Below are 27,684 nucleotides of genomic sequence, written 5' to 3'. Positions count from 1 at the left end.
GGAAACGCAAAAAGAACTTGCATCAATGTTCACCATTGGACTGGATGATTGGTTTTGATTCCAAGCAACAGCCGTGCTTCTTACTTGGGGTAGAATTAAACCACTAAATAAGAAATCACGAGGATCAAGGACTTTAAGTATTTTGAGACTAGGCATGAAGGCGAAAAACTGAAAAGTTAAGGAATAATTGGAAATTGTTAGGGTAAGTGCACTGAGAAAAAAAGAGGGTGCGATTAACTTTTTTCCTCGTAACTTTAACACTTTTTAGGTGTAAAAATATATCAACATTTTTTAATGTTAATCTTACACCTTTTAAGTGTTAAATTAACATGAAAAAGGGTTAATTTAACACCTAAAAAGGGTAATATTCATACCGATTTCGGATCAATACCCTGCATTATTGATATTAACATTTCCGGACTGTTATTTTAACTTTTTCGAATTCCTCTCAGTGTGTGCCAATTTCGGCATAAGGTAAAGTGCCCTCGAGTCGACCGGTTCCTCGACTCGACCGGTGGGTCAATATTTGAATGTTTAATGGTGAATTTCTAAAAAATTGTCACTGATTCGTGTTTATTTATGGAATAATTGACCTATTAATGTTAGATCATACATTGAGAGAAATCCGAAAAAGTTAAAATAACATTCCGGAAATGTTAATTTTACCCTGCAGTATTGATCCGAAATCGGTGTAAATATTATGCTTTTTAGATTTATTATAAGTTAAAGTTACCCTTTTTCATGGTAATTTTACCCTTAAAAGGGTGTAAAACTAACATTAAAAAATGTTGATATATTTTTACACCTAAAAAGTGTTAAAGTTACGAGGAAAAAAGTTAATCTCACCCTCTTTTTTTCTCAGTGTACGTCAAATATTAGTGCAAATATAAATAAATTGAATAAATAACTCTACCGGTCGAATTGAGGAACCGGTCGACTTGAGGGCACTTTACCTTAGTTGCATGCAAGCGCCAAAGTCTAAAGTTTGAAATGTAATACTTTTATACAAATTGATTTTTTTGTTCCTTTTTGATTAAAAGTGTTGCTTGGAACCTTGTAGAAAATCTATCGTCTTTATTTTCTCTAAAATCATTCCTAATGCTTTTTAATATGAACAAAAATGTAGACATAGCATTGGTGGCTTATTCCGACCATTTTCATTCTCATAGTTCCTTGCCCTCCCGGAATTCTTTCAATGTCTTTTCCAGATCATCTTGTTCGTTGAAGCGACATATTTTGTTATTTTTTGCATTATATAATCTTTAGAGTCTAGACTTTGCAAAAACTAAAAATTCACGGAAATTCGAGGAACGAAATATGTGGCCGAAGTTGCAAGCTGTCCGGAATTTGGTACACTTATAATGGTATATTTAAAATATATGCTAAATGTGCTCTCTTTTTGAGTTCGAGCAGTAAAATTAAATATTTACACAATCACAAAAGTTCATTTGCGTGAAACTGCCCTATTCTCTCCTATCGTTTTTCGATTAATAAGAGATAGTTTTCTATGTGAAATATTCATTATCTTTAGTTTCAATTGAAAGCCTAACCCGGCAAAATGATTAAGAAAATTTGTGAATAGCATTCAAATGGTATTTCTACAATCTTTGACATTTCCCTCCCTCGAGACTCAGTTCAGCTCCTGGAGGTCCCCTTTTTGGGCCAGGACACTGAGTGAGCGAAAGAGTCTCATATTCCCACGAAGAAATTTGAGATGTGTGGTATGGCTTTTTTTATTCACCCATTTACTCTCTCAATTCCTCTATAGTGGTCTTCCCTTTTGTCCCCTGGACTCCCGCTGGAAGCCCAGAGTTCAGTTCAATTTTCACTGAGTAAACTCATTGAGTGACAGCTTCCTTACCTGGAGTAGTCAGCCTTGCACAGAATCATCCCGGCTCTCGTGTAGCAGCTGCTCCCGATGTCGGCCAGCATTGCACCACAGCAGGAACATTTGAGGCAGGAGTTGTGCCAGTATTTGTCAAGTGCATGCAAGAAGAATCTCTCCACGATTTTACCTGTTGGGCATTTTCACATGAGCCCATGGGGGAGAAACAAGAGAAAGAGAGGAAAAGGATGAAATCAATTATTTGTATTGTATTACACCCCTGGAATTATCTATAGAATTATTTAATTTACTCATGAGATTTATGAGGGACGTATCAAGACCTCTTCTCCTCCCCCTTCATCAACCCCCTCAATTCGACTTTTGAACGCAAAAGATGGTTGTTACACTGAAATGGAATCCCATCAAAAAAAGTCTCCCTTTTATTCATTTCTTTTCGTCTTTTCTTCCTCAATGAACTTCATGATGGATCACAGAAATATCTTTCTGAAGTGAAGCTTCTTCGTAACAAGAAAAGAGAAAGAAATCGTATTGATCCTCCACTATGTAATTAAGAGTCAATTTTCTTGTTTGAAAAAAAAAAATCCTCCAAATTGTACACTTCAATTAATTGAAATGAACCCTGAAATGTTAGTCAGCTGTTAGCCCATAAGAATTGTTTATGCCCAAGAATTGTATTGTATCCGATAATTTTCTTACTTTTGAGGGTGATTGACTAAAAAAAAATAGTTTCAGCCTATCAATTACATTCTTCAGCTGCTGTTATTATATTTAGGATAGATACCAAAATAGCAATTTTGGAGAATTGTCTATTATTTAGAAAAGTTTTGATTCAATAACGTAGTATAGTATGTTTAAATGTTGGAATCGATTAGTTTAGCGATTGATGAGGTCGATGGCAGATGGATAATATACGTCTCACATAAAATGTTCTAGATATTTTTAAAGCAAATTAGAAATGTATGATAAAAGTTTAACTAAAGAACTCCAGAATTATAAGATAAAATTTTAAATTATTTGTCATAAAATCTACTTAAATTTTAAGTCGTATTCTGAAGTCTAGATATTTTTAAAATATCTTTGTCCTATAAAATGTAAACAAAACGAATGGATTTTGGTCAATTCTGATCTTGTCTTTTGGGTTTTTGGCTTTCGGGACTTTGTTATTTCGATATTTTGCCTTTTTGGGATTTTGGCTTTCGGGATATTGGCTTTTCGGGACTTTGTCTTTTCGAAACTTTGTTTTTTCGTGATTTTGGCTTTTCGGAATTTTGGCTTTCGGGATTTTGACTTTTGGGATCTTGGCTTTTCGGGGCTTTGGCTTTTCGGAATTTTAGTTTTCAAGATTTTGGGTTTCTGGATTTTGACTTTCGGGATTTTAACTCTCAAAATTTAGTGTTCGGAACTTTGGCTTTAGAGATTTTAGCTTTTTTCATTCTGATTTTTAGCTCTTACTTTCAAAGTATATTGAGCCGCGGGCCTAGCTGATTTTGGCTTTTCGGGATTTTTGCTTTCGAGATTTTGACTTTTCCGGATTTTAGCCCATTTCGGATTTTGTCTATCGGGATTTTAGCTTTCGGGATCTTGGCTTTTCGGGACTTGTGTTTTTCGGGATTTTAGTTTTCAAGATTTTGGCTTTCGGGATTTTGACTTTCGCGATTTTAACTCTCAAAATTTAGTGTTCGACACTTTGGCTTTCGAGATTTTAGTTTTTTTAACCCTGATTTTTAGCTCTAACTTTCAAAGTATATTGAGCCGCGTGCCTATCTGATTTTGGCTTTTCGGGATTTTTGCTTTCGAGATTTTGACATTTCCGGATTTTAGACCATTTCGGATTTTGGCTTTCGGGATTTTGGTTTTCAGGATTTTAGTGTTAGGAATTTTGGCTATCGGGATTTTGGCTTTCAGGAGTTTGACTTTCACTATTTTTGGGATTTTTGGGCTTTTAGGATTTTGGTTTACGGTATTTTAGCGTTAGAAATTTTGGCTATCGGGATTTTGGTTTTCTGGGAATTTGGCTTTCAGGAGTTTGACTTTCGCGATTTTAGCTTTCGGGATTTTAGCGTTAGGAATTTTGGCTATCGGGATTTTGGTTTTCCGATATTTTGAATTTTGGCTTTCGTGATTCTGGTTTTCCCGGATTTTGACTCATTTGGGATTTTGACTTCGAGATCTTGCCTTTCTGGGTTTTTATCTTTCGGTTTTGTAGTATTAGGAATTTGGGTTATCGGTATTTTGGCTCTTGGGGATTTTGACTTTCGAGATTTTGATATTCAAGATTTTGACCCTGAATTTTACTTTTTTGGGATTTTTAGACTTCGGAATTTTGTTTTTCGGTACGCATATATTGTTATTAATTGAAAAATATTGTTGGATTTTCAACAACTTTTGAATTATGAAAATACACAGAGCTGTGTATTTTTATTCAAATTTACACACTTTTAAATTCCTAAAATTGAAATGACTGATGTCGCATTTTTTGTTATTAAAATTTAACGGTAATTTTTTATTATAAGACAAAGTGAACTTTATCAGAAACTTACCTCCGCATCCACCACAGTGTTTGATAGGTCCGATATTGTTGTTGATCTGATGGAATCCCTGCTGCCCCTCCATTGACATGAAGGGGCCATGGCCATTGTGATGATGCCCGCCAGCCAGTGGCGGGAAGTTGTTGTTATCCGGACTTGGTGGATGTGGCGAAGACAGCTCCGAGTACGGATGGTAGTGCGGGTTCATTGCTATAGACGCGGCCAGTTTGACGGATTTTCTATTGCCGTCGCCCGTGGAAAAGGTAGGTGCTGTTGCGGCCACTGGCGGCAACAGACGAAGAGATTCAACGACGGTTGCGGTGCTGGGACGATTGCTCAGGCTACCCCTAATCGGCGCCAATATGGATCACTTGTCCGCCAATTGCAAGAGAAATAATTTCACAGAAATCACTCTTTTAAAAACACTCTTCTTAAGACACCACTCCTAGTACTTCTTTTCTAATTATGGCAACTTTAGCACTTTATTTTACAATTGCATGTAATCCCATTGATCTTTTTTTTCAAGTGACTGAGAAGAATAAGTGAAGATGATATTAATGGCACCTGGAATAACAAAGAAAAACAAAAATACAATGTTAAAATTTATAAACATGTTTTAATTTTCTTTTCGTTTTTAAGATAAAAAATATTTATTTTATTTTTGTTTTTATAGAAGAAAGCTTTAAGGCTTCGCACACTCAGGTTTAGAATACTTAAAATTTCTCGTATAAATGAATCAAACTTTTTTTGGAAATTTATGACTAAAAACTTAAAAAATAAATTGATACAGATAAACTTTCGACCTTGAAAACCGTTTTTAACAATTATTCAAGGGCATTTTCGTATAAAAATTTTAATAATAATACAAATAATTCTGATACCACATTCCATGAGGGAATTAGGCCTTACCGGAAGGGGCGTTCTAGATAGGCATTATTAATTGTTCTTATACAGGGATGGGGTTTTCAATCCTATGCCCCGTGGAATCAAGTGCAGTGAAGCTCTCTGGATGCAAGAAAAATACCTTTAACGCTATAAAAATTCCTGGTGACAGAAAGAGGATTCAAACCCGACACACCTGCATCACAGTGCGAGTGCTCTACCACTTGACCCATTGAGTGCCTATAAACATTTTGTCCTTATCTATCATCCTAATCCGAATTGGCGAATTGGGAAATAGCGCATGCTTATAATCAGTTTAAGCGTTTCAAAATGCCTTTCTTTAACGAAATACTTTTTCAAAAAAGACTTGAATTGATTAATAAAGGTTTTTTGAAAAAATTTTGAGAAAGATTGATAAATTACGAGTATCACACCGACTAATGACCGATTAAATTCCATGCAATCCGGGTTAAAAATTTCAAGATCTTTCACAAGAATCCAAATTTAAGCAAATCAGTTGAAAAATAGGCCTTGCAAAGTGGTTAAACTTTGATCTTAGAAAATTCAATATCTAAATTATTTTCGAACATACGTGTCCGAAGATGAAATATTCGCCTTGACTACCTCTAAAACATGTCCGAAAATGGAAGAAATCGTACGAGCCGTTTTCGAAATAAGCCAAAAAACATGGTTTTGGGGGGTAGGAAGTTGGAGGATGGGGGTAAAAAGAAAACGAATACTGTTCTAGATAATGTTGGCTTATGGGGGGTAGGGGGGGGGGTGTCGTCGAAGACCGGAAATAGATATCTCTTACTGTTTGGCTTCTAGCCGTGTCACAAGTTGAAAACAAGTGGATTATAAAGGAAGAGCATCAGCGATCGGCAGTGTTTGTCGGATCGTCAAGTTATTACCAATGTTGTTGCACCAATTCAATTGACTCACAAGAATGCAGTGCATTAGTTCAGATTTAATTTATAAAACCAATTTTCCGTGAGATACCTGATTAAATTCCTGATGATCCGAGGTACAAAGTACATTATTACGATTAGTTTTTATTAAATTATTTTAAAAATTTTAAATTCAAAAGCACAGATACAGTTAAATGGATCACTAATGTACCGATTAGCATACACCAAAATATCAAATAGTATTTTGAAGCTTGTAATATTTTCAACTAAATATCGAGCATGTCTCTTAACATTCCGATCCGGGGTATACTTCAATTATAACTGCTTTTTCTTTGAGTTCAAGCAGTAAAAAAATTGATCAATTGTGAAATTACTCAAAATATTATTTCTGGGCAATACAAGTAAACTTAAAACGAAAATTATCAATTCATAACCGTTGAACAAATGCTAGATTTGTAAAAAAAATATAAATCTTTCTAATAAATGCATATTTTTCTTAATTAATTGAGAAACATGCTCTTGAAATCCATTTTGTTTTTAGTTGTGAAAACCTATTAGAAAGAATAATTAGAAAAATAAAACTAAAAAAATAATACTTCCTCAAAACTTAGGGGAATGTACACTGAGAAAAAAGGGGGTGCGATTAACTTTTTTTCCTATTAACTTTAACACTTTTTAGGTGTAAAAATATATCAACATTTTTTAATGTTAATTTTACACCTTTTTAAGAGTAAATTTAACATGAAAAAGGGTAATTTTAACCCCTAATACACCTAAAAAGCATAATATCTACACCGATTACGGATCAATAATGCAGGGTAAAATTAACATTTCCGGAATGTTATTTTAACTTTTTCGGATTTTTCTCAGTATAGACATGGTTCGCATAGGCTAGTCTTCAAACGTATTCGGGCTTCAGACCCGTATATGTTCTAATTTCTTATCAATCAAGATCTTTTGGAAAATTATCACTTAAGATTGGACAACATGTGCAAGTAATCCATTAAATTTTGAAAAACCAATAAATTTGGTTGTTCTTTTGAATTTCGAGACCATCGGGAACTGGGCTAAACCTTATGTCTGAAATGAAGAAACATTACTTTGCAAATAGAAAATTTGCATCGTTTTAGGGCTCGCATGTGTAAACTATGCCTACATTCCCTTAAAGGTAAAAAGATAAACGTGTTTCATTCACTTTGAATAAAAGCTCTAAAGGTCCTACCTCAATGAGATATTGCAATATCCCTGTTAAGGCGTCTACACATTGGGAGCAATATTCGTCAAAAATTGCGTTTTTTTGAAGGAAATTGTCTGCAGTGTTGTAGGTGGAAACGTCATATTTCTGTCAATAATGCGATTTTTGCCGAAAATTTCTCCTTGTGTAGAGGTCTTTTAAGAAAATATTGAAGCTTGAAAAATCTCCAAAAGCTCACTTTAGCAAATCAAAAAAAAAAAAAAACTGTGGCGCAATTTGTGTTCTTTTCTCAGCAATTTGTAATATCAAATGAAATTTAGTAGAACACCAAAAAAAAGATGCTTATTTGGATTGGGTGCAAAAAAGGCGCGAAGGGGTTGGTAAATGGATGAGGGAAAAAAAAGTGAATGAAAACAAATATGATGTACATGCATATTTATTCCCCATATAAAATGTGAAATTGCATGTGTAGAGAGGCAGAAACACGATGATGTGTGTCTGGAGAGGAATAGCCAATTAGTGAATGTTCGTACAAGAGGATTTTAATTAAATTAATTAAAGCGCGCCCGCCTGTTATATAAATACGAGATGTTAAATACACATACACATATATAGAAACTTATATTTCTCTATCTCCCAATAATTCTATTGCGCTCTTCGCCTCCAGCATTCAAATTCTCCTACAGAGCGCCCCATTCTTGCATGAATCGGATAAGAGAACGAGAGAGAGATCTGGTGAGCATCAGTGAAAGAACATTGGCAAAATAATTATTTTCAACTTTATTGAATTGTGGCAGAATAGGGTATGAGTTTCCAGGATTGCCATCCTCACCTCCCTTCAATTTTTGGGGGGGATTGTACCAATAACTATTCACAGAGGACAAAAAAAAATTCCCAGTGCAATTCTTTATACGGATGGACGTTACATTCCACGCCATTTATTGCGTTTATTATTGCTTTTTCAGACCCCGTTCCAAATCCACCCACGCGAACAATTGAAAATAGGGGTCAACCCCACAATTGAAATCAACCCCAAGTCACCCCTTCAATCCATTTGCCATAATTCAACTTAAACAGAAATTATTTCTGTTTTTTTTTTTGTTTGAGGTCGTGCGCTAAGAGAAAATTGCAAACAATAGAGTTGAAAAGTGTATAGCACAAAGATTAGGATAATTTTAAAAAATTAAGAAACTAAGCATTTGAATTTTTTCCGTCAAAATAAGGGAAGAGCACCAGCGATCGGCAGTGTTCCTCGGATCGTCAGGTTATTACCATATTATTGCATCAATTCAAATGATTTTTTAAAAATTATTAGCTACTTTTTACCATTTAGCTCTCACAAGACTACAATACATTCACTCAAATTTCAATTATAAAACCAATTTTCCATGAGGCACCTGATTAAATTCGTGACGATCCGAGGTACAGAGTACATAGTTGCAATTATATACATTTTTTATTAATTTATTGTAGAAATTTAAAACTCACATGTTACACAGTTAAATGGTTCGCTAATATACCGATTAGCCTTCACAAAAATACCAAATTGTATTTTAAGGCTTATATTTTCAACTAAGTATCGAGCATGTCTCTTAACATTCCGATCCGGGGTGCTCTTCCCTTATTATTATTATTATTATTATTATTATTCATGTTGAGGTGGTCCTAGAAACAGGCCCGGGCACTGCGACTGACCAGTCAATTGTACCCAACCTCCTTGTTTGCTAGAGCTCTATTTTGGCGCCCTTAATAAAGGAGAGTAAAGCTCCAGATTGGGACGTTCTGATGACAGAGGCGAGGCAGACAATTATTCAATATAGAAAAAAAATTTAGAGAATTTTCTTCAAGGCTAATGAATTTTGACTGAAATGATCGGCTAAAGGAGTGAGAATCAAAAATTTAGAACAGTTGAACAATGTAGATGAACAATGCCGTTATACATATGAAAAGATTTCCATACTTCATTTTAAATCAAATAAAATACAGTGCGACCTCGATAGAGTCAACCACCGATAGAATCAATCTCCAATAGAGTCAATAGCATTTTTTTTATTCTACTGACTCCGGTAGTGTCAATTTGAACCCAAATGATGAATATTAAATAATATATCCTACTATCGTGTTGAATTTATCAATGATGTAGAACAACAAAAAAATAATACACCTTTCTATCTAAATTTCTCATTTTACTTAAAGTTTTTTGGACCGCGATAGTGTCAAGCGATCCAATAGTCGGCAGACTTATTCCACTTATGAAGTGGTCCTTATTCTTAATGGTATTCTACTAATTGGTAATAGAGAGCTAAATTTGGTTCATTAAAAATGAATCTAAATAATAGGGGGAATCGGGCAGAATGACACAGATGGTAGTTTAAAAACACTGAGATTTTTTTAATTAGATCAATCTTAAATCAACCAACTCTAAGATGAGGTTTCGTATTCCGCTTGAGACTTAGTTCAACTCTTATTAAGTGGGAAAATGAGTACTTTTCAGCGGTTTCCAGTGTCAGTGTCTCTATATTGAAAATTAACGAGTGTTTTGCATGAAAATTAAACAAACCTGAATAGTGTAATGTTTAAAAGATTTGTTTTCGATGTTGCATCCCAGTAAAAAAAGTTATTGACATTTCGGATATTTCACTCAACAATAGTCGGACGGCTAAAATTCTTGAAAACATGTGTGTTGAATACGGTAAAAATCGACAAAATTTGCTAAGAAATTAGATAATAATAGCAAATGAAGGTAATTTATTGTGAGAAAATCGTGTGCGATTATCGTGACATTAAAATTATTAAGATCAATTGATTTCTTTATTGAGAGTTTAGCTACGTCGATTTTGTGTCAATACATCTGACAAGAACACTCGCGACGTGTTCCTAGAACACTCGCGACGTGTTCTTGGAACACTCGTGACGTGTTCTTGGAACACTCGTGACGTGTTCCAAGAACACTTGCGATGTGTTTCTGGAACACTTGCGGCGAATTCCTGGAACACTCGCGAAATGTTCCTGAAACACTCGCGACGTGCACCTGGAACACTCGCGACGTGTTCCTGGAACACTCGCGACGTGTTTCTGGAACACTCGCGACGTGTTCCTGGAACACTCGCGACGTGTTCATGGAATTACTCGAAAGTGTTCGTTCATGGGACACTCGCGAGTGTTCATGAGACACTCAAAAGTGTTCTTGGAACATTCACGAGTATGAGTATTCATGCAACACTCACCAGTGTTCATGAAACACTGGATGAACATTTATTTGAGCGTTGGTGTTAGCCTCATCTTATAAACACAGGGCTTGTACCAACATTTATATGCTCAAGCATGATGGGAATTTAGCCAAACCTTAGTGCAACTTGATACAATTTTCATTTAAAAGAAATGACCTTTGATTCGACACTCAATGTAGGTAATGTGTATATTATCAAGTCTCATTCCGGGCGGTGTTGCTTCAACACTTAATTCCATGCTTATTTATTTAAAGACTTTCTCTCATTCAGTGTAATAATTAACACATTTAGTCAAAGATTAAGGTTTTTACTGGTCAAAATTTAATGTTTTAAAAACCGATTTGGGTGTGATTCTTACATAATCATACCTATTTTTTATGATTTTAATGCCAGTCATTAAAACCTGTTACACTATTGCACACCGAAAAATTTTCAGGGGATGCTTGTAAAATATTGACCGCTTACCGATCTTTAGACTAAAATGAAAAATCTTATTGACAGTACTTATTTTAATTTTCAAGAACTTTAAAAACAAAATTTTATCAGTAAAAAAGTTAAAAAGTAAATAAATAATTGGTTTAATTTAAGACGTAAAATCCAGTAACTAAAAGCACACTTTTCCTCAAAATGTTCTTTGACTTAATTATGAATTGTTTCATTATAAATAAGACTTATTTCCATTAATATTATTGATAATTTTAATTTATTCTTCTTGTCAAGAATGTTTTGTTTTTAATTTTTATCCTTTTTTATCTTATCTATTATTTCCATCTGTGTCTGTGTCTTTCAACTCTGTCTTTCGGAAAAGTTGTCTGTCGTCAGACAGCGAAAAAGTGAATGAAAATTTTAATGTACATCCTTTTTTTTCGCCGCCAAATGGGGCAGGAGGGGTAGGGGATAAATCTCTTCAGTGGATTTTGGTGTACCAAAAATTGGGAGAATGGAGTAGCAGGAGAAAAAATTGTCGTATTAAAAAAATTCAATTCAAACAAACCCACCCTCTGGGGTAAAATTGAATTTCACCACCCACTTTTTGCCACACGCAGCGGCGAACACAGATTGAGATAATTATTTGTTTGATTACGCTATATAGAGTTTATGTGTGTCTTTTATAATTGCGGTGGAGGACGGGGTGGAAAGTGGATGAGACAACAGATGAGTCCTTTGTGAGATTGCATGCGAGGGTGGGTTTTGAGCCAGAAGTGATGCGGGTTTGTTAATTGAATTGAACAAAAACCTCGGTTTTAGGGTACCAAGCACACACACGAGCACGGGTGGGGGCCTTCCAGGAGAAACATCCTATACATACATACAGATACACACACATTCCTCTGGCTTTTATGGGGCAATTTTGGAGGGTGAGGCTCTTTTTGGGGTTGGGCTGTATTATCACTAATTTAATTAGTTGGTCTTCCATATCTTACGCTCTTGTGCGCCGGAAGTGTGTGCAGATGGGAGAAAAATCATCAACCTGCTTTTGTTAATTAATAAACGCATCTAATTCCGTTGATTTTCAATACACTGTGGATGCCCCATTGTTGGCCATCTTCTTCGCTCTCATAAATGTGTTCGACCGATTTAATTAATTATCGCCGATTATACTCTTTGAATTCTCTTTTTTTTTCAATTCTCTTTCTAACGACCATTAAAAGTCTCGACTACCTAAATCAACTGATTGACACAGATGAAAGAGGAAATATTTTATACAATCTCTGAGCAAAAACTATATATAAGTATCACTAACCATTCCCTTTCAATCTGCAAGAATTGACTTTTTGTGCAAAAATTTCTAGTTACACCCTGACCACCAGGCGACCCCACTGAGTCGCCCATCGGTCCCAATCAATCCTCTCCCCAAACTCCCCAGTCAAACATTCGCAGATGGACATACAATCATGGAACAATTACACAGCCGTAATGAATGATGTTTGATCCTTTTCCCATCAATTTAATTTGGCACATCCAATTTCATGTTAAATTTAATGGGAAATTGATGATAATTACGTATTTTACCCCTTTTTGCTCTGCACTCCCCACGGCTTCCCCAACCCCAAAACCGCCCTTTTTTACATGGGTATTAATTCGTGGAATTTAATTAATAAATGACAAGGATTTCAATAGGGTGTCCCTAATAGTATTTTTTTTTTATTTACTCCACACTTTCATCCTGGGTTTTAAGTTGTACATTACTCAAATAGTTAATAGTGGTACAGTAATGAGAAACTGTAATGTTTGTCAATATCATCAAAACCGAAGTTTTCGAATAATGCGCTCCGCACAAAAACTTAATTGAATGCAGTATTGTATATAGTTCAGAATGGAAGGAAATCACATAAAAGCCTCGTCGGAAATATTAAAAGGAACTACTTACAGTTTTGAGAACCGAGGACCTATAGTTGTTATTTTTTACCATTTGGTCTTTAGTACGACTCCAAAAGTGTCAACCTTTAAGAATTTTACACACCATTGAAAAAATATGTTAAAATCCAAAATTAAATTGACGGTTCCGTTTCGTACTATAAGCGATGCTAGCCCAGAATGACAACGTTTCAGGAAAGCCATTTGAAGTTGAAAAATTCCTGTGCTGCCCGTGTAATTTTTTTCCGAAAAAATTATTATCTCATCACCTGTCACCTGTACGTCAGATAATAACCAAATTATTAGATTTGACCTGTGTCTAAACCAGAAAGAAATCTGTAGGGAGAAGTGGAGCACCTTTGAATATGGGGTACCTTTGAAATTGGGATTTTTCACCTATTTTTAATAAAATCGAGCATCATCGAGATATAATTCAGCTGCACAAACAGATTGAGAAGCTAAATTATGTTATGATATGGCTCAACTCAATTTAAAAATAGGGGAAAAATTCCAATTTCAAAAGTGCCCCACTTTCAAAGGTGCCCCACTTCCCTCTATAATTGTCTTATAAACTTTACCAAAGTTTTAATTTCTTACTGCTCATTCGTACAGTACCAAAATATAATTAGCTCCTTCTATGGAATTTCGAACAATTAAATTCTTTTCATTTATTTTCTTGCAAAAAAAAAGTACTGACACTTCCTAAGTAGCAAAACCTGATCCTTGCGAGGTAATTTTTTAGTAAGTCTGGCGTATTTACATATTAGTCATATCTGAGACTTTTGTAAGCCGTATTGGTGAATGTGGGAATTTTTTTCAAGAGGAAATACGAAGCCGTGTTTTGAAAATATCTGCATGAGAAAATGTTTGTAATTCATCCAAATGGAGTGTGTAAAAGTTTGTCAAAAGGATATTATTTGTCAAATTGACAAAATAAATTCCCGCCCAGTTTAAAAAAAGCTGTTAAGTTTTATGTTAGCTGTCGGTTTGGTGACTTGTCCCACATTTTTTTATGTGGGTATATTGTTTTGACATCGACACTTTAATACTAATCTTGGACGTTTTTGGATTTCTGTCAAACAAGTCAAATTTCAATTGTTCTTTTGACGTTAAACAATATCTCCATAACCTAAGGTGCTACTCTGAAATGTTTTTAGTCATGACTATAGTAAAGCGAGGTAATTCCGATGCTTTTCATAGAGTGCGACTTTAACGCTTATTTTTGGACTGATGAAACATTTTTCCCCATTCCAAATAAAACAGAGTTATTCTTTGTTTCATTTAAAATCATGATAGAAAAAGAATTTTGGCAAAAATATCGAAGAAAATTAATGAAATTACGATAATATTAATTATATGCGCAAGAACTTTACTGCGATGCTTTTTTCTAACTCTGTTGAATTGGATCAAACTCGGATGCTCATTTTAAGGAAAAGTTTATTGCATAAAAATAAGAAGATATTATTTCAAAAACATTTTTTTAAAGTTTTATTCTATCAATTCACATTGCTGACACTGAATTAGTCCAGTGAATGGATGAAAAAGCAATGCCTAATGCATTGACAATGAACCGCCTAAACTAGAGAGGCTGGTACAGGAAACGAGTTCGACATAAAGAGATCTGTCGATACAAATACACATTCACTGCAACTGATCCAACTAAACTCGGTCTGCCGCAATATAGAAACGGCACTGTGTGTGTACCTCAGGCATACATAAGCTGAGATATAGAGCTAGATGACCGCCTTGGGGGTTAAGATAAAATGAAGTAGGGGAAAGTGACCATGCTTGATACGATCCAAGCTTGATAATAACTATTTTTTTCCTATGTTAATCAATAGTTATGACTCATCGCAATATATTTTAATAGCTGGTGCTATTTCCTCACATTTCCTAAAAAAAATTAGGATCCTAGTTCTTTTTTCCTAGTTTCAGGAAGCAAAAATCAAAAATAGGCCCAAAACTGTAATTTCGATACATGATATTTCATAAGTATTTCTTAATTAATGTTGCTGTTCACGAAAACTACTATCATAGGCACATAGAGGGGCCATCAGTACTAATATTTATGTAAAAATATTTTTACTTGGTGGACACTGTTTTTGTGGGTGGTAACAAATTCATAAATTCTACCTGTGTCCATCCTATATTTTAAGAAGGGTCCATGAATGATAATTTTAATGTGGCAACTAATCATTAGATGTGATTATTTCATAATTACACATATTGCAATCCGCCAATTTTATCGACAATTGACATAATCTTCAACCCTGTTGCCTGAATTTTAAGGTTGCAGAATGACATTTTCATGGACTCAAAGTGAAAACATGGTTTTCGCTAGCGCCCTAGTGTCATAAAAACATGGCTTAGAAAAATTAGATAAAAGTGATTTTAAAACTAATAACCAGTCGTACAAAGGATTTAAGCAGATATATTAGAGTTCCGTCTAAATATAGATGTGCTATTTTTTGTATCCAATGAAATTTATACAGTGAAAATGGGCCTCCGAATTGTCGAATCAATTATTATACAGGAAGGCCCCGGACCCAACTTGTATAAAAATCGCTACTGAATTTCCATTTTCTTCTTGAGGAAAATCTAAGGATTTCCAGGAACTATTTGAGGTTGGATTATGAACCTAATAAGTGAGACATTTTTTTGTCATAGTGGAAGAATCGCTTCGGTTTCTGTGTTAATCAGAAATTAATCACAAACCTTGGACATCATTTTACAGTATCAAGCATGGTCACTTTCCCCTAATGGGGAGTGCATAATGGGCCCAAATAAGTGGCCTGGATGCAGCGGAACCGATAAAGGTTTAAGCCGACCCATATACAAATCTTAATTAAATTTTGGTAATTACAGAGAAAAAGATTTAAATGTAGGCAAAATACTAAACCTTTGCTGTTTCTTCTAAAAATGTAAAGCTAGTACTCAGACTAGAGCTACTGATCATGACTAGAAGTATGTCAGGATTGCATCCCTCATGTTGGTGCCTTTAGTCATGTTGTGCTAATTGGGTTTGGTAAATTATTAAAATATTCGTTGCAACTTATAGTTTCGACAATTTAGTGTAATAACAAATTATACAATCATTTTGTATTCTATTTGTTCATAAGCATATTACCGGACTAGAGTTCAAACGGTAGGAGATAGAGACTGGCTCTCTTCGGGGACCCCTCTCTATAAGTCCATATAGTTCCATTACCTTCAAAACTATATTTTTTGGTTATTTTTTTTTAAACAGATCTAACGATTTCAGTTATTAATACGATGTTCCTTTTACTTCTTTAACCATTGAGCAAGATATAAAATAAATTGCACATTAAAGTTATTTTTCTAAAAGAGTGCTTCACTTCAATTTCAATTTAAGTTTTTACTTGTTTCTCTAGGGTAAAAGCATTAGTAATTTCGGTAAATTATTTTTTTATAATTGAAGCAGAAATTTAAAAAAATCTTCTCTATTCAATATTAACAAAACTGTGTCGTACTTATGAAAATGCCAAATAAACCACGTTCTTAGTGCTTTATTCAATAAACAATTAAATAAATTGCATTTGGGTATTTGCAAATGATGCAATTCAACACATGGGAAGAGCTTTGAGTACCAACCATATGTTTTCAATATTAGTCACCCTCTGTTCACTTTCATCTCCTGCATGTTGACAGTGGGTGGATAGGGTGGAAGGAATGGTGGACTGAGGGTGAAATAGAAAACAAATGGAAATGAAAATGCATGCCTTTCAGGATGCATTTAATTTCAACTGTAGAATGAATTAAATTAAATTGCTTCACATGCCGGACACAATACCCCATCTCAATGACCATTGCAAACGGTGGATCACCGCTGGATCCCATCCCCTCAGAAGCTCACCAGTTAAATTGCAATCATCCCTGGACAGTTCACCTTTTGAGCAACACCAAGTGTCACGTAATGAGTGGCTCATGAGGTGAGGTGAGTCGAAATTGATATTTTTGAGACATTCCATCTGATATACAGTGACTTCAAAAATTATTTATGCACTTTCGACAGAGTCAAAGAATGTACATCACTTTTAATTAATTTTTCAACTTCTGATATTTCAAAAATTCAAATTTTATTTCTTTTTTTTTTAAATCTTACGTTCAAGGATTAGTTCAGCTCATCAACTAACAGGAAATATTTAGTATTTGTATTTTAGATTAACCTCCTTCCAAAAAATCTTGTTCGCCGAAAAGTTATTTTTTTACAAAAAGACTTCGGCAATCAAGTCCTGGAGGATGAATTTTTAAAAAATTGAAATGAAAATTTCGGAAAATTTAGTTTAAATGTTGTACTTTTATATTGATAAAAACAAATTAATGAAATTGATAAAAATATGGTATTTTTTGTTTTTTGACCCACGTAACCTCCTAAGAATTCGCCGCTTAATTTTAGTAGTGGCAGAGACGGAACCAAGATAGCTATAAGCAGATTACAGGATTTTTGGTACTATTAGATAGTAACTTATTTTTTGAAAATTCTACAAGATTATATATAAATTCACAAGAAAATGCATTCTGGGAAATTTATGTTTCAAAAGTTATTTATTTCATTCCGGAATGAAGTGTACTGACTTGTTAGTTTACGACTTCATTACTTTTAATAACGGGGCTAGGACACTTTAAGTATTTGTATGAAATATAAATCAAAAATGATAATTATATTGTTGTATTCATTTTATCTTCGTCAGTTGATCCGTGTTTTCACTAATATTGGTATAATAAATTTTAATTTTGTTATAATGCGAGATAAATAATGAAATCGGTAATATTTCAACTATATCTTTACAAAGATAATAATATGTTTTATGATCTATTTTTCTTTCAAATTCGATCAGTGGAAAATTTATTCGTTTATTCAAAAAAAAATAATGAAACAAAAAACTACATATTTTGTGTTTAACGGTATTTAGTTTTTTAATCAGCAATAACAAATAAAAAAGCAATTGAAAAAACTATTAGTAAAATATTTACTTGCGTATATAATAAATTTATTGATAAACAACATTCCCATAATGATAAAATTGGATCAAAATTTATTATTTTTAATTTTGTAGATTGCACAAACCGAAGTGAGTAACCCTTTTTTAGAAGTCCATCAATTTTAGTATAGTTTAGTTAAATGAAATTTGTTTCCAAAGCATACGGGAAGTGTTCTTTAAACTTTTATTAACCAAAAGTTGTAAAAATTCTTGATTGTCTTTATTGTGTTTTGTTGTATTTTTATTAAAATTGAAACTGTTTGAATAATTCACTTTAAACCAATCTTTAACCTAAACGTGTGCTTATTTATTATTTTTTTGTGGAAACCGAAAAACATAAAATAATATCAAATAAATTCTCCGTTTTACTAATTATTTCGTATAAAATACTTGTAGTTTTAAATATTATCAGATTAGTTTAGATTTAGAGGTATAATTTGATTTGATAAATAATTGAATTATATAGTATACTTAGAGTTTAAGATATTTTTTGATAAAGAGGTGGACTTGACACGAAAAAATGACAAACATTAACTTAAAGCATAAATACTTTAGGCATAAAATTATTTTCATTATTTTTCATAATTTTTATTTCTCGACTCAAAGAGAGAGCAGTTATATAATCGCCTTTTTTTCAACTTGTCACCGTCCTGGAGCTTGAACGGTAAAAGTTATCAACTTCCGATTTTCGATGACCCCTAAATAGAAAAAAACAATATCTCCAAACGTTTTTTTCTTTGCCCCTCTCTCTATTCCCACCAAAACTATGTCTTTTTTGGTTTTTCTCAAAATTGACTTAAGCGTTTTTAATGATTTTCGGATATGTTATAAGAGGTAGTCCAGGGGAACATTTTATCCAATCATACCTATGACTGGAAAATTCGCCACTTTGAATTATTGAAGGGCAAAGATCAACCAGTTTGGAGGGCCCGTTTTTCAACCGATTTGGTTGAAATTGGATATTTTGGAAAGGTATTGAAATTTCGAACCCGGCTGCATCACCCGGTTGTATTTTTCCTTTTTTTAACTGCTTGAACTCCAACAGAGAGCAGTTTTAACAATCGTGTTTTTTTTTTCAACTTCTCTCCATCCTGGCTGCCAAACGGTAAGAGATATTGACTTCCGGTCTTCTGTGACCCCCCCCCCCCACAAGTCAACATTCTCTATCGAACTAACTTACCGAAATTATTTAAATTTCAATTGCTTTGTAATTTATTTATCAATTTGATCTCTAGTAAGATCAGTAAGCACCCAAAGATCATGCGAGAAACTAAATCACGGAGAGCTCTATCTCGTGAGTTCGAGCACTCTGCAAAGCTGGGACGCTTTTCCATCTCTTTTAGCATAAAATTTATTTAATTTTCTGATGTAAAATCATATTTAAGCTTTATGTCAAGTTAAACTGTTTGTTGCGGACTAATAGTCTACTTTGTATTAAAGAAAACTTAATAGTCAAAATATCAGTATTAAGTGATTCAAACACGCAAGTCACAAATTCAAATTTTAACGCACGTAAGCGAAAATTGTGGTGAATCGCATTAAAATTTTAATGAGAAAGTGAAGTACTAGGGTTAATTTTATTGCATCAATGCAAAACAGAAATAAAATGAGTATAATTTCTCGATTTTGGATCTAAATACATGATTTTTTGTTTTTATTGAGATGCGACATTTTAAAGGAAAGTGTTTTCACTTTTCTGGCATTTTTATGAAATACCTTCAAATTATTAGATATTCCTTCGGTATTTGTAAAACAATATATCGCACTCATTATGTACGTCTTGGTAAATTTAAAATAACAAAAGGTCTTCTACAGGCTTTGTAGTTAGTACAACTGTTGATACAAGCGACTTAATGTTTTAAGAGGACCAATCGAAAAAAATAAAAAACGGTTAGTTTTTTTGCTCCAAAATAGATGACAGTTTAGTTTTTATTTATTATCAAAAATTACTTATTTTCTAAAGATGTATGAATAGTTTTTGATGCAACTGTTATAATTATATCACGAACGGACACGGACATACGAAGAAAAAGGTCCACCATACCAGATGCCCCGCAAAGTAAATCCTGTCACAATTTATTTACTAATATCTCTCGAGCGAAGGATTTTCCCGAGCCGAGCACAGCCTGTGTCTATTTTCCCCGTGATTTACTTTGTTATACATATTTATAAATTTTTTAATAAATCTCGACAATAAATCACAGGCGAAATCAAAAACAAAGCTAATAGTCGTCGGACATTGTGTGCCGTGCGCCACCCTCTAAGCCACCCTCTTCAATTGCTCACCCCCCAAGTGGCCCCAGTATGACACACAACTCGCTCTCGTGCTCCACCGGGATCGATATGCGCGGTGTGTTTTGCAATGGATAGATACTAAGCACCATGCATGTGCTCGTCCAATGACCAGAAAAGGTCGTCTTCGAGGAGCAACTCACTTTGCAATTCTTTTTGAATATCCCTCCAACCCCCTTCGGCAATTCTCATCCAAGACAAACAGATAGCAAGAAATAAATATTTCTGTCTGTAAATTTACAAGCTAATTTATCCCTGGGTTTTGGGATTGAATATCTGAATATGGAAAAGCTGTAAGGGTCCGTGTGTCCCCCAAAAAAGTACTTATCGCTCAGCTCTTTATGCAGAGAAATTCTCTTTCTTAAATAAATTCGAATTAATCATAAGATAAAAGTAGATTAATTTTTATTATTAAAATCTTTAATTATAATCATGCACCGTAAATTAAAACAAATTTCGCAATAAATAGATTTAATTAAATGTTTTCGAATTCTAAATTAATGACATCATATTAATGCAAACTGAATGGAAAAAATATTCATCCATGAATATATTATGATGAAAAAAGTTGTTTTATTGGTTGGCATTTTTTTTCTTTTCAATAGGAACCGTTATTATCCAATGAACTTAGATTAACTAATTTGCACCACTTTCTGGTAATTTTAAAATAATAAAAAATACATGTATTGATTAACAACAGAAATTTTAAAAAATTAATATTGATGATTTTGTATTAGTTCAGGGTGATAAGTAATTGCGTGTCTTAGTGACAGCAGTGGTATCTAGGGTACTAATATATAGAGGTATTTCAACCCCATATGACTATAAAAGAAATGGAAATAAAAATATAAATAAAAGTCATAGAATAGCTCATAATTTTGTAATTTCGCCTTTCTATTTAATTACCTTTTAACTACTTATACATACATTGAAGGTTGGCAATGAATGATATTAATGTGAAAAGGACGCTTACCAAATACAATAATCATCAAAATTGTTTTTCAAGCACATCAGGTACCAACAGTATGAAATGTAAAAAGTTAATTAAAATTTTAAAGCAATATTTTATACCTCTCAAAAATAAAAAAGTAGTCCTATACTACCTAGTTGGTTGGAGCAATAAATAAAGTTCTTTTTGGGAATTGCATAGGATTATATTTAGTTACATGAGTGCAAAATCATAATCACTTATTTATTTTGTTTCGGAGAGGTAATTTAAATGAATTAAATGAAATATCGAACAGAACTTTTGCAAAACAGCTTGTTTTCCTCTCGTTTTGTCTGTCTTTTCGCAAGATCCTGAGGTCTGTCGCCAAAAATTACACTGTATCAAGCTTGGAGGCAGCCAAAATTCCGAAAGCCAAAATCCCGAAAACCTAAATCCCGAATGCCAAAATCCCGAAAGGTCCAGGATCCCGAAAGCCAAAATTCCGGAAATCAAAATCCCGAATGTTCAAAATCCTGAACGGGATGAAATTATACGGAAGATAATGTGTAGGATAATTTTCCAAGCACAGAAAATTTTCCTTTGCCTTCAGTAAACGCAGGTGCAATCGTGGGAGTAGCTATAACACTTTTAAGAATTCGGGATTTTGGTTTTCAGGATTTTGGCCCATTTTAGATTTTGGCTTTCGGGATTTTGGCTTTTAGGATTTTGACCGCAATCCAACAAGCCATAGTTAGACCTTTAATCTCATATGGAGTTACGGTATGGCGGCCTAAAGTTGAACATAAAAATTCGGCCAGGGCAGTTTATCGGCTTCAAAGATTGCCTTGTCTTACGGTTACAAGAACCATCCGGACAGCACCCACTTCTGGTCTGGAGGTTGTGCTAGGCTTGCCTCTGCACACACTTAATATTAAATCTGGGCCGGGTATGGCAGCATTTAGACTGTGGTCAGTAGGTACATAAAATGTATGTTGCCATCCAGTGGGTCACATGAGTATAATGGACTTACTTATTCGCAGGAACCCTGATCTTATTTTACTGCTCGAACTCAAAGAAAGAGCAGTTATATAATCGTCTTGTTTTTTCAACTTGTCACAGTTCTAGAGCTTAAACGGTAAGAGATATCGACTTCCAGTCTTCGATGACCCCCAATAAAAAACAATATCTCTCGACGTTTTTTTCTCTCCCTAACCCCCTCTAACCCCTCCAAAACCATGTTTTTTGGTTTTTCTCATAATTGGCCCAAGCTTTTTCAATGATTTTTGGATATGTTTTAGAGGTAGTCCAGGCGAATATTTCGCCCAAACATACCTATGACCGGAAAATTCATCATTTTGAATTATTGAAGGTCAAAAGTCAACTACTTTGGAGGGCCCATTTTTCAACCGATTTAGTTAAATTTGGATTTTTTGGAAAGCTATTGAAATTCTGAACCCGGCTGTATCGGTCTTAATCGGTAATGAACCAGTTAAGTACCGAAGGATCGAAAACCGAGTGCATTCGTCCCAAAGGAGGATTTACTTTCACAACATCAAGCGGTCTGGGCGGGTCCCGGAAACTGTCGTCTCTCCAGGCTTATGCTGAGTATCCCAAGGGTAGAGAGGAAAAAGACAAAGTTTCTGGTGGGAAGCAACCGCTGTAAAGCACGGCAGTTTTCTAACTTAACCGGATACTGTCTAAATAAACACCTCACCAGATTGGGTATACAGTGTAACACGATTTGTAGAGGATGTAACAACACTGAGTGAATGGTCCATCATTACGTATGTGACTGCCCCAGTCTTTAAAACACAAAACGAGCCCTGCTCGCTAAAGCGGCACTCACTCAGGAAGAACATCCTAAATTAAAGCCGGCTTATCTAATACGGGCTTCAGACTAGATGTTTAGCCCAGTTCCCAAAGGTCTCAAAATGATAAATATCGCTCAATTTTATTGATTTTTAAAAGCCTAATAGGTAATGTATCTTTAATAATCCAATTCTAAGTATAATTTTTCCAAAAAAATGTATTTGACATTAAATTAGAGCAATTAATCCATATAGCTAAGCCTTAGGTCTGAAGCCGGTATAATGGAATTCATCCGGAAATCTGGCTAGGTACACGCATTGATATAGTACTAAACTTGAGTCGTTCGAAGGAAGCGAGCTTTTCTCTACGTATTTGTACTTCGTGGCAATTGGTTTATTTAGGTTCTATTTTATGAAAACCCATTAGTGTATAATAAAACGATTTTATTTATTTTATTTTGAAAAATCAATTTTCAAAAATTTAACGGTCATCCGTCCCGAAATAAAGCGAATAAATTTGAGTATTTTGCACAGAGCACGTTGTTGGTGTAAGTCTCAACCGCGAATTCGGTATACAGTGGAATCTTCTTTTAATAGACCCATAAATCAAAGCTGTTGTTTCTCCGTATTACCCATGGTTTTGGGTGGAACTATGGGGTGGTGACTTTCGTGCCACAGAGAAAATGCCTCTCTACGAGGTGTATGGTTTCACTGTCGTCGACGAAAAAGGAAATCACATTCATAATTTTATTCGTGGACATGAATGATAATAAATGATAAATTTTTGAACTCGCCTCTTTAGGTGGCCAGGAACAAACTTCAATTCTCTTGGCTTGTCTCTCAGCACCCACATCCCCTTGCATTTATTATTGTGTTATTAATAAAAGGCACTTTAATTAATTGGAGCGGACGCCATTCTCGCGCCGTCTCGTCGCATGGACCCCTCAATATATCTGCATATTATTAATTTTGTGAATAAGCAAAGGAGGGATGCTGGGGTATGGGAATTATATTGTATGAGTAATATGCTGTAGAGAAGCTTCCTCGTGCTCTTCTCTTGTGTTGTTATATTGCCATGAAGAGCATAATATGCAGCCCGTAGAAGCATGCAGAGGACATGCTTCATTGATTTATTGCGCTTCGTCCATGTTTAATATTGAAACAATGGACGGTGCAATCGGAAAAGAGGCTTAAATTTATTCGTTTCCACTCATACCACAAGTTCACATAGTGTCTTGATGGAGGAACTGGACCCTGGGATAAGGATTACACCGAAAAATGAATTTGGATAATTGTTTGTTAAGTGAAGATCAACGGAATTTTGAAATCAAGAACTAATTTATTTGGTCAACTTTACCAAACTATTTAGTAAATTTTACTAAATAGATGTTTTTTGTGATAGAACTTTAGTAAATTTTTATTCTTATTTTCTCGAAAAAATTTAATAATACTTAATTAATACTTAATTAACAAAAATTTAAAAGCCATTTTAAAGTGTCTTGGCTAATAAGACTCCAGAATTATGATGCTATTCCAATGAAAAATGAACATATTTTTTTTAGCACTAGACTGTTCTTAAGTTCTCCTATACAACCGACTTTTCTTTATAATCGTTCCTGTCACGACTGTTTGGTGGTTTTAAAATACGGCGAGGACTGGAGAAAACTAACAGTCGAGACAGCAACCAACACAATGAAAAGTTAATAATACAGAAGCACTTGAGAACAGTTATGCGCTAAATAAAAATGTTTATAAGATTTTCTCTTCTCATTGGAACAATACCATTACGCATTGTATTATCGAAACGTTCATTTTTTAACAAAACGATTTATTTTCCTGTGTAATTTTTAGAATAAAATTGACAAAGTTATTTTAAAAGAGGTCAAAAAAGAGGAGTCATTTATCATCGATCGGTATGAACAGTGAAAATCGAGATTAGTGATCAAAAATATAGATTAAGATTTTTATGGTCGATGTGATTCAAGTTCAGACAATCTTAGTATCTTCTTCCTCGATATACGTCTAAGTAAGAATATTTTCAATTAAATTAAATATAAAGTAAAGTAATCTTTTACGATATTCTGTTTTTGAATCTAAAAACCCGTTATTAAGAACAAATTATTGTATAAGTATTAGCATAGTTTTTGTATAGCCTTAAATAGGAACAGTATTGTATCTTCAGGCATGAAATAAAATTCAAACTGAATTGAATTGAATTGAAATTTTGTTTAAACCTCTTCAAACTGATAGTATTATATCTTGATTATAATCTGGGATGTTTTTAAAATTTCAGGTAAGCAAAATATTGAAAGTTTTTATATAATTTTGAAATACTATTTCAAGAATAGAAAACTTGAAATATCTACGGTTTGTGTTTTAGATAATAAGATTATAACATACAATATCGGCCAAAAGTTTCTTGACAAAGCTATGTTCGAGAGATCAGGTGGAAAAAATAAATGTTGACGATTTTGAGTATATCTTGTCGTGATTTTTCATAAAATTAAATAAATACCTACGCAGACTCATTCCAGAAATATCTCTGGACGATTCCCCCTCTTTTAAGTTTTCGCAATTCGCAATATTAACTTAAATTATAAATTAATAAAATTTATCACTACTTTTATTTTGTTTGTCTTTACTTTTAATTATGCTTATATTGACCACAGAAAACTTTAGTAATTTGCAAAACAAACCATTTAGTAAATTGACTTTTTCAAATTTGTCAAGAAACTTTTGGCCGATGAAAAATGATTAACTTTTGGAAAAGAATTATTTTTGATATAGAATAAAATTAATTATTGTTTTTGAAACACATAAATAACATTTATAATTTATAAACAACGAATTTCCAAAAAGAAAAATTTGCAAAAGTATTTTTTCTAGCATTTTTTCTACCTGATCTCTCGAACATAGCTTTGTCAAGAAAATTTTGGCCGATACTGTATTTGACAGATTTGACAACGATCATAATTTTTTAATTTCATAAAACCTCAATTTAAAAATTTTCTATCCTTTGATCTTAATTCTGGTCTCAAGAATCAGGCCTCATATTTATGGTTTAAACTAAAAATTGTTACAAATATTCTTGAAAAATTCCCATTAATATCACAACAGTTTTTACAAACATTTTCTAACAGTGCAAAATGACTCCCTAAAATGTGGGCTATATAGCACCTCTACTCAACAAAACACCATAAGGCGACCCTTCTGAAGAATTTTCCCAACTCTGTCGAATTCTGCAAGAGAATTCAGTGTCTCATCCTATCAGAAAACTTGCCGGTATTCTCAAATGCATGGCTGAACACCCAAGAAGGAGGTATGGTGTGCAGTGTAAAACGAATAAAATTTCAATTTGGGGTCTGTGAGGTTGGTCGGTGTGTTTTGTATCATGGTGAGAGTATAAATACCGTGAGAGAAAATTCACCTGTTTCCATCTATTCATTCATTTATTCCCTTCCATTCAATATTTTCCCCATTTTGTACCCCCGCACAGCCAAATGAAAACATAGAAGACTCCACTGAGATGCTGCTGAATGAAAGATGTTTTGTGCCAGTAAATAGGGGATATTATTTAGTAAAAGGATTATTTTTATGCTTCATACACATTTAATACTGCGTGGAAAAATTATACTGAGGGAAATAGAGAGAGGAAATCTCCACTTTTCTCTGATTGAATCTTCAAGCTGAATTTATGTCATATATTATCAACAGATTTGTGCCGTCTGGGGGTGTCTGGGGATGCTTTTTCTGCTATATACATATAAAATCACAAAAGGTGTGAGTTGCAGGGGCGCAGAACGGCGTCCTCAAGGGCTATCGCTTTGGGAACAATTACATCACTTAATAAGTAAAACATAAATCATTTCTTCATAGTTCTAATGATTTAATTGTTGTTTTCTCTGCACTAATGTACAAAATTTGTATATTAAGCATGAGCAATTGATCCTACTAATTTCCAATCACCTTTGGCGGATAGTAATGTTCAATAATCTTAAGTTTAAAATAAGGCAATTTTTTAATTTTCAATTTAACTAGGGAAAAGCATGCTATCCTCAAACGACTCAAGCTTCGCACAAATAATTTTTTCTATGTTTTTAAAGGATTTGTTCGATAGATCTATTCAAGGAACTTGAGGGATTGAACTATCTAAACACCGAGAAAAATGTGGATGGTAAAATTTACCATCCTCCATACAAAATTCTAATGGCCGGATAGTAAAAAAGTCACCCAGCAAACGCGATATTAAATCGGACTGTCAAAAATTGTAGAATCTATTGCATGGATAGTAAATTCTAATAACCGGATGGTAAATTCTAATATCCCGCATATGAGATTTTACTAGCCGGATGGTAAATTTTACTGGCAGGATAGTAAATTTTACTAGCCGGATATTAGAACGAAAAATGTCGGAAAAATTTATTTTTCCATATTTCCATTAATTTTTAGCCATTATTTGAGAGCTTGGGGCCCTTCTTGGATGACAATATCTGTATTTCAAGCCATTTTGATGCGTGAAAATCTTTTTCCAACATTGGTGACTACACCGAGATTTGAACACGCGACCTTTGTGATGACAGTCGAGCATCTTCCAGCTGCGCCACGAACTCCTATAATGTATTCAAAGCATATCGGGAACCGTTGCATCGGCACACACGATATTCTAAAATGACATTCTAACAGCAGGATGGCAAATTTTACTGGCT

General features: G+C 33.9%; 1 protein-coding gene across 4 annotated transcripts in view; it reads right to left on the bottom strand.

Moving 5' to 3' along the window:
• LOC129807191 (LIM domain transcription factor LMO4) overlaps window positions 1-27,684 on the bottom strand; it is a 304,468-nt gene that overhangs the window by 52,052 nt on the left and 224,732 nt on the right. For all 4 annotated transcript variants that reach the window (XM_055856287.1, XM_055856286.1, XM_055856288.1 and 1 more), the window contains 2 exons: window positions 4,387-4,938; window positions 1,862-2,015 (listed from right to left, as the gene is read on the bottom strand). In XM_055856287.1, coding sequence (XP_055712262.1) covers window positions 1,862-2,015; window positions 4,387-4,582 — 350 coding nt within the window. In that variant the 5' untranslated portion in view covers window positions 4,583-4,938. The remainder of the gene's footprint in view (window positions 1-1,861; window positions 2,016-4,386; window positions 4,939-27,684) is intronic.

Source organism: Phlebotomus papatasi, chromosome 3 (genome assembly GCF_024763615.1).
Source record: "Phlebotomus papatasi isolate M1 chromosome 3, Ppap_2.1, whole genome shotgun sequence".
Classification (NCBI taxonomy): domain Eukaryota; kingdom Metazoa; phylum Arthropoda; class Insecta; order Diptera; family Psychodidae; genus Phlebotomus; species Phlebotomus papatasi.
The sequence above is the reverse complement of the archived record's forward strand: the minus strand, read 5'-3'. Positions and strand labels throughout refer to the sequence as shown.